The sequence below is a fragment of the Vigna unguiculata genome, chromosome 7 (assembly GCF_004118075.2).
Source record: "Vigna unguiculata cultivar IT97K-499-35 chromosome 7, ASM411807v1, whole genome shotgun sequence".
Classification (NCBI taxonomy): domain Eukaryota; kingdom Viridiplantae; phylum Streptophyta; class Magnoliopsida; order Fabales; family Fabaceae; genus Vigna; species Vigna unguiculata.
Genome location: NC_040285.1, coordinates 16001131 through 16010221, shown reverse-complemented (window position 1 = coordinate 16010221; position 9091 = coordinate 16001131). Strand labels below are relative to the sequence as shown.

The 9091-nt window shown below is 31.4% G+C and overlaps 1 protein-coding gene across 1 annotated transcript; it reads left to right on the top strand.

Annotated features, from left to right (window-relative positions):
* The first annotated feature begins 4089 nt into the window (after nt 1-4089).
* LOC114191718 (transcription factor bHLH3-like) lies at nt 4090-6369 on the top strand. Its single transcript, XM_028081077.1, is given in 3 exon segments — nt 4090-4264; nt 4496-5609; nt 5612-6369. Coding segments are annotated over 2 exon segments (1518 nt in total). The 5' UTR covers nt 4090-4264; nt 4496-4591; the 3' UTR covers nt 6112-6369.
* Nucleotides 6370-9091: the final 2722 nt, after the last annotated feature.

Sequence of the window (9091 nt, the reverse complement as noted above, 5' to 3'; positions counted from 1 at the left end):
GTTTTGGGAGATGAAGATGATGACGTGGCAGAGTCTAAGTGGTCAATTTGGTGAGGTGGGGATTATGACACGTGGCGGCTTATGGTTGGCTAATCTTAAAAGGTGGGGATTGCCACATGGCATGATCTGGTTGAGTGGAGTTTAAGTGGTAGGAGGGGTGCAACTTAGTGAAAACTGGGGGTGCAGAACAGGTTTTTGTGGTCCACTTGAGGAAGGAGTGTGCAAATAAAATCTGGGGGTGCATTTAGCTCCTGATTTATTCTTTTTCAAAATTTCTTGATTTTGGACTTATTTTGTAACTTTGAATATTTTAAAATCACACTATTAATTGACCAAAAATAAATTCCAGCTGCATCAACAAACGTTAGAATATCCAATAATATTTTATGCAACTAAAATCAATTTTTACGCCACTTTTACCATACTTACTCAATAAATCCAATAATCACAAATCCTAATTAAATCAATCTTTAAGCACAGAAAATTCAATTAAATCCCCAAATTTAAATATTAAATGAGGGCAAAAATTTGAACTCATCACTCTTCCTATCAATAATAATACACAGATGAGTTGCTCCCTATTCTCTATTCTCTATTGTCTATTATCTATAATTCTCTTTGTTATTCGTTTTATTTCATGAAATTGTTAGATACAAAGCATAATTGGTTGCTCAAGGTTGTTCACAAAACCTTGTATTGATTTGTGAAAAAACATATTCACTAGTATTGGATGCAACAACATTGCAATATTCGATTATTCTCATTGCACAACAAGGTTTGCATTTACATCTAATGGATGATGTTACAACCTATTTGAACGGTTCTTTTGAGAATCATATTGATATGAAAATCCCTTAAGGATTTTATTTGCCCAATAAGACAAATTCTAAAGAGGGTTATTCAATAAAAATGAACATGCTCTTTTATTGATTAAAGCAATCAAGACGTGTGTGGCATAACCGTCTTATTAAGTATTTATTAAAAGAAGGATATAGAAATGATCCTATTTGTTCTTGTATTTATATGAAAAGATCCAAAAATGAATTTTCCATAATTATTGTTTATGTAGATGACATAAACATCGTTGGAACTTCTAATGAGCTCACAAAGGCAATTAATTAGTCAAAGAAATAATTTGAGATGAATGATCTTTGAAGGGCAAAGTCTTATTTGAAATTAGAAATTGAGTATTTAAATAAATTTATTTTTATACGTCAAGAGACTTATATAATTAAGGTGCTTAAAATGTTCTAAATGGACAAGCCATGTCCATTATGCACTCCAATAGTTGTGAGGTCGTTAGATGTTAATAAAGACTCTTCTTAGACCTCAAAAAAATGATAAAGATCTTCTTGGTCCAAAAGCACCATATCTTAGTGTCATAGAAACACTAATACATCTTGCTAAGTATACTCAACCTAATATTGCATTTGCTTTTGCTGTAAATTTGTTAAGCAAGATATAGTTCTTCAACCACAAGAAGAAAATGGTTTGGAGTAAAACATATACTTCGTAACTTTAAGGGTACTACGAATATGAGCTTATTCCATCCAAATGATTCAGATTCAGACGAATGGGTTATATATATGCATGTTATTTTACATATTCTCACAATGTCACAATGGTTGATCACAAACAAGATGTTTGTTCACATATGGTATCACAATGGTTTCATGAAGGTATATGAAACAAACCATAGTAGCAACATCGTCTAATCATATAAAATTACGAGGAAAGTTGTGAATATTTTTGGCTAAGGTCTATAATTCAACATGTGCAAGAAACTTGTGACTATCCCCGACAAAGATGGAATTAAAAACCATATATGAAGACAATAGGGTATTGTTCAATTGAAAGGATGATATAGATATCCAAAAAATTCATTTATGTGAAAATATGGCAAGTCTATTTATGAAGTTTTTGCCAAGAAGAACTTTTGAGAAAAAGATTCACAAGTTCGGACTCCGTCACCTTAATGATGTAAGTTACATGAGGGGGAGAAATAGAATATGTGATGAACAATATTGTATTAAAGAATACAAAATGTTGTACTCTTTTTCTTTCACTAGGTTTTTTGTCCTAAAGGGTTTTTCCTAGTAAGGTTTTAACGAGGCACATTCTTTTATCAATGGACACTCAAGGGGAAATGTTATGAATTAATGATTATCCATTGAATTGATACATTTACTCATATGATTGATACTCATATGATTCATTACTCTTTATGTAAATATTTGTATTAACTAAATTGATTTTTATGGATTACATGTTGTATCTATAAATAGGACTCTTCCTATCAATAATAATACACAGATGAGTTGCTCCCTATTCTCTATTCTCTATTGTTTCTTATCTATTATTTCCTCTGTTATTCGTTTTATTTCATAACAATTTCTTAATAAACCAGTTAATAATTATATTACAAATAATAAAATAAAAATAAATAAAAAATTCTATTGGTATTTCCTTTATATATATATATATATATATATATATATATATATATATATATATATATAAGATATAGGTTAAATCATTCCATTGGTCCCTATTTTTGTAGGGAAATATCAAGTAGGTCCCCTTATTTTTTTGTATCAATTAGGTTCCTATTTTGAAAATTTTATTGCAATTAGATCATTTCCATTAATAGTACACTAACCGCGTTAATTATATATCACGTGTTAGCACGTGATTATTTTGATTTATTTTTAATTTTTAATTTTTTATCATTTTTTTTAAAACATAAAATTTGTCACGTGTCAAGCTAATGTTCTGTTACATGGTAGAAGCAGTGTGATGTGACAGTGGCAGTGTCACATGTCACTATTAAATGTGAAGATTCTCAATTTAGTTCCTGTGTTTGTTATTTTGTCTCAATTTTGTCCCAATTTTTTTAAAACTAAAACAATTTCGTCCCTATTCAAACCGAAATAACTTTTAACCTATATATAAATGTTACGATGATATTTTTAACCAGATTAAGTTTTTATTTTACATTGAACTTTATTTAAATATTTTTTTAAATATTTATATATCAATGATTTATAGGCAAATGTTAGAGTTGGTTTAAAAATAATCACTTTATAAAATGAATTCTAAAATTTTAAATAAATATATTTATTTTAAATTGTTATAAAATTTTATATTTGAATTTAATAAGTTGTTATTTTCAAAAGAACTCTAAAATCTATCTATATATTATAGATGTATAAATATCTAAAACAAAATTTAAATAAAGTTCAATGCAAAATATACATTTAAATAAACTTAATTTTGTTAAAAATACCAATTATAATAAAATTATCATTGTAAATTTATATAAAAATTAAATTTAGAATAGGCTTGAAATTGATTCCGTTTTAAAAAAATTGTAACGTGGCACAATAGTGACGCATGACATTGCCACATCACAGTACTTCTATCACGTGGCACAACATCAACTTGACACGTGACAATTATTTTATTTTTTTAAAAATTATAAAAAAATTAAAAATAAAAAGAAAATTAAAAAATCACATGTTGACACGTAACACATAATTAACACAAGTAGTATATTACTAACAGAAAGATTTAATTACAATGGATTTTTTAAAATAAAGACCTAGTTGAGAAAAAAAAACTGGTTAAAATTTCTATAAAAATTACGACTAATAGAATAATCTATCCTATGATATAAAAGTCATAAACGTAAGTTTAATTTTTCCGCCGTTAAAATGTTTTCCGTACACATGATTAACAATCAAATTTTTAACAAGAATAATTGTTCTTTTGTCTATTATGATTAATGTCCCTGAAATGAATTCTAGAATTAATGTCTGGAACAATTTTACATTATTATTTAGTTAAAAATTATAAGTATAAATTGTTAAGTTTGAAATTAACTGCTTCATCAAGATACACAATACAAATTTTAAAAAAATTCTTTAAACTAATAACTATTAAAATAATTAAGTTTCATTATTAAAATTTTAAATATTTGTAAGATATTGAATCTAAGAATATTTGTGGTTCAATGTTCTGTTCAGACTTCAGAGGACATATTAGTGCCACGATATACATGAACCATGTAATAATAAACTTTAACAGGAGAAGGAAAAGAAAAAAAAAAATAGGAAAAAGGAAAAAAAGGAAAGAAGAACAAATAGTTTTGATAATTCCAGATCTCAGACGGAACCTCTTTCTCAGGTTTTCTAAATCTTATATCTGTTCAAAGTTTTCTCTGTCTCCCTATTCGTCATCACCACGCCAAATCAATAGCCTTCAGGTAATTCTGTTTCTACTTTTGTTTTTATGCTGAATTTGTTTGTTCCTGGTAAACATTTTTCATTGGGTTTGCGACCCACTGAGCTGGAGTTCAAGACTAAGTTAGATTGGTGGTGATAATCATCCTTTATAAGTAATTGGAAAGACACATGTCATGAATTTCAGAAGTTTGTGGGGTTTGGTTGGATATTCTTAAGGGTTTGATTTTAGGGTTTTTGATGCAAATTTTTAGGTTTTGGAAATTTAAGCTTGGGTGAGATCCCAGTGAAACGTTTTTGAGGAAAAAGTTTTGATCTTGATATATATGAGGTAGGAGGGAGGAAGAAAGATGATGGGCCAGAAGTTTTGTGTGAACGAAGAAGACAAGGGTGTGTTAGAGTCTGTGTTGGGTGCAGAGGCTGTTGCGTTTTTCATTTCAGCACTTTCCAATAACGTCTTTTCCAGCGTTGTTGCTCCTTCTGTCGGTGCTGAGCCGTCCCACCGACAGAGGTTGTGCCAGCTTGTTGAGGGTTCCAAGTGGAACTATGCAGTGTTCTGGCAAGTTGCTGGTTTGAAATCTGGTGGTTCTGCCTTGATTTGGGGTGATGGGCATTGCAGTGATGCCAAAGGGAAGAGGAGTGGAATTGGGAAGGAGGATGAGCAGGAGTTGAGAAAGATGGTGCTGCAGAAGCTTGATGCCTGCTTTGGTGGGTATGTGTCGAAAGAGGCTAATTATGCAAGACTGGATAGGTTGTCTGATTTGCTCATGTTTTACTTATCCTCAATGTGTTATATATTCGGTTTTGATTCGCCATGTGGCCCTGGGAGTTCATTCAAATCTGGTAAATTGATTTGGACATCTGATGCTGCTGGTTGTTTAAATCAATTGGAATCTAGATCATTTCTAGGGAAAGTGGCTGGTCTTCAAACTGTTGCTTTTGTTCCTCTGAAATCTGGGGTGGTGGAGCTTGGTTCGAATGAAGTGGTGTCTGAAGAGCAGGGTTTTGTGGAGATGGTCAAGACAGCATTTGGGGAATCCAGTCCGGGACAAACTAAGGTGTTTCCGAAGATTTTTGGGCACGAGCTAAGCCTGGGGGATACAAAATCGCAGTCTATAACCATTAGTTTCTCCCCAAAGGTGGAAGATGATCCTGGTTTTACTTCAGACTCTTTTGAAGTTCAAGCACTGGGGGTGAACCATGCTTATGGAAATTCTTCCAATGGAACTTTAGGGGACAGTAGTGAAGGGAAGATGTTCCCTCAATTGAATCAAATGATGGGGGGGAATTTTAATGCTCAAGCAAGGGTTCCTTGTCTGGATCTCGGTAATGAAGACACGTCCTCAATTCATGCAGATGAGCGTAAGCCAGAAAAAGAGGTAGAAAACCTGCCAATGGGAGAGAGGAACCACTGAATCATGTTGAAGCAGAGAGACAAAGACGTGAGAAGCTTAACCAGAGGTTCTACGCCTTAAGAGCTGTTGTCCCCAATATATCTAAAATGGACAAGGCATCTTTGCTTGGTGATGCCATTACCTTCATTACTGATCTCCAGATGAAGATCAAAGTATTGGAAGCTGAGAAGAACATGATTAACAACAAGGACCAGAGGTTATCCTTGCCAGATATGGATTTTCAGGAAAGAGAGGATGACACAGTTGTGACAGTGAGATGCCCTTTAGATACTCACCCTGTTTCTGATGTTGTTAAAACTTTCAGGGAGCATCAAATTGTGGCTCAAGACACTAATGTTTCTACTACAGATGATAAAATCATTCATACATTCTCCATAAGAACTGAGGGAGGGGAGGCTGCTGCCATACAGTTGAAAGAAAAGCTTGAAGCGGCCCTATCCAAAAATTGTCCATGAGATCATATTTACGTAGCATCTCAATGATGCTCTTTAAGTCTTCTTAGAATTACTCTCTGTTTGTCTTATAGGCTGACATATGATTGTTCTTAGTGTTATTTGTTACTTGTAATCTGTTTTAAAATGTGTTCACATCATCATCCATAACCTTAATTATGTACCTAAGTTGATTAGTAGTTGAATTTCAGTTGATGGATAATCTAAGTTGAACTATATTTTCTATAACCATGAATCTAAGTGAAAAAAAAAATGCCATAACATGGGATCAACATATTTTTGTTTTTTGGCTTACTCAGCTGGCAATTTTGGACTATTTGAAGCAATTTTTTTTTAATATAATATTATTGTTGAGAATGTTATTCTTCAAAGTACAATATTAATATATTTATCTTGAAATAAATGACGCACAAAGTATTATATTCTTTAATGCCCTTCGGGCTTAAAATTATGTATATATTGCATTATTTTATTTTATGTGATACGTTTAATTGGATATTTATTAATTACTGAGATGAAAAAGTGATTAAGGATAATTCTACAATGATTGTTGGAAATTTGAATCTCTCAGATCAAATTAACATAAATTCCTAAGTTGAGATGGTTCAAGTATAAAAGCAATATATACGTTTACCAACACCAATTTTTTGTTAACCAAGGAGAATTCCAACGTCAACTTTCATTTTGCTGCGATTAAAATAAAATAAATATTAGTAAATTTTAATGCACAAAAATAAATTTTAATGAACCAATGGATGACGACGTTAGGAAATTTGCAATATCACTTTTGATAACATCCCCTAAAGAAAAATAACATAAGTGTGAATATTTGTTTATGAGAGATGAGTAAGGATTAAATAAATAATTCAGCATAGACAAAAATTGATAAAATCAAAGTAAATTCTTGAGGGAAAAGAATATGAATAATTAAAAAAGATAATTACGAATCAAAAGAAAAGAAAAATAGGTTTGAGATACTTGTAGAAAGAAAAGAAAAACATCTTTAAAGATGAAGAAATCCTTTTCCTCGATATAAGTCGAAGAAAAAAATCATTACTTGTCTTCTAAGAGTCAAGGCACAACTAAAAGTAGATGATAATCTACACAAGTATTTTTTTCTTAAAAACTCATATTTCAATATAATTCAAAAGATACTTTACAAAGACCGGAGATGGTTATTTATAGTTTGAGTCCAAAATTCTTCTAAATGATATCAAGATGTGGCTCTAATTACATACAATGAGAGATTTATAATTCACTCTCTTTGGCTGAAAATTTGAAAATAAAAAGAGGAAAGGTTTGGAATTGAAAATTCAAAAAATGAAAAAAGGAAAAACTCTCCCATGTATAATGATGTGACCCCAACAAGCCCAACCTCAAATGCATCAACAAGTCCAAGCCCACATCAAGGCCCAATCACTAGAAGAATGATGAGAAAGATTCACATGGGTCTCTCACAAGATGATCAAGTCAATTATGAGCTTTTTACATTATTCACATGGGTTAAAGAAATCTTTAAATTATGAGATGATGCATGAAGGAAGTAGTCTAGATTTAAATTGGACCATTCTTTAGGCTTTGCTTTCAATAAAAGCTAGAACACTTTTTGGGATCAATTGGGCCGAGCCCAATTTGCTACCTTTGGCCAAGAATTAGTTGAGTGACTCTCCATTTGGATGCAAGCAAAGCATGAACTAAGCAAGGAGAATGTGATGGAAGCATGGTGCGTGTGACTTGGGCAAGGAGAGTGTGATATGCCACTTGGCATCATCAAGACTCATCTACTACATCACATGGTCTCCAATCAAGCTTCTTCTCCAAGGTACATTTGCATTTCATCTTTGTTGCATTTCTCTTCATTTGGCCGGCCATGTGCCTATAAATAGAGCCACTCAAATATTGTAATGGTTACTCTTGAATTGCTAATAGATGCTAGTGTTTGAGATCATTCCACACTTCTATTAATTTGAGAGCATACATGGCTAACCTTCTCCTTCATCTCCCCTAGCCACCTTCCATACCATGGCTCCACTTCTACTCTTCATCTTCACCAAATTCTCCATTTCCGAGAGCTACTTTCATCTATTTCTCCAAATTCCGCTGCACTCCATCTCCTCCTCATCATTCTCCATAGTTTTCCTTCCTCTCCTACTCCAAGGACGTCCATCATATAATTGGACACATTTTCCCTTTGTTGACTCTTTTTTATCGAAAATATACAAGTTAAATTTAGACTTCGATCAGTATTGATCCTCTATTCTTGGTGCCCTCTTATACATGTTTTTTGGATATATTTAAACTTGATAAAGTCTAACTAATTTTTTACTATTACACCATCCTAAAAAAATAACTCCTAATTACAATCCTAATCATTTTAAACAAAGAAAATAATTATTATTTTTTAGTAAAAATAACATCTTATCTAATCATAGCATGGTTTTTGTTTTGTTTTTTTTCATTTTGCTGCTCACTTTTTTTTCTTGTCTATTCACTCATAATGAATTCTGAAAGGTGTATAAATAACATGTGTAGTAGGTGAAGGTTTGGTTGTTATGAGCGACAATTTCACTCTTTGATTTGTACTGGTGCATTGTTTTTATATGGATATCCATTTATTAGATGAAAATTAGTGATGCTCAAAGAAGCAACAATGACAAATATAAGAGTAAATAAATAGTTTTAGACGATATGCCTTCAGGTAAAGTTTATTTACAACTAATATTATATATTTATATGAAATAGCAAATTTGTCCTCTTTACAAGAATTTTGCATATAAACTTAAATTTTTAAGAATTTAGAACCTTGGTGGTTAAATCAATAAATGTCATAAACTATATTATTATGAGTGTTTTACGAAGAGAATATTATCTATTACTAAAAATGCAAATAGATCATAACTATAGTCTACTGAAAATCTTATTAAATAGATACACAAAAACATGATTTTGATTAAATTATAATTAAAGTATCATTTATATTATT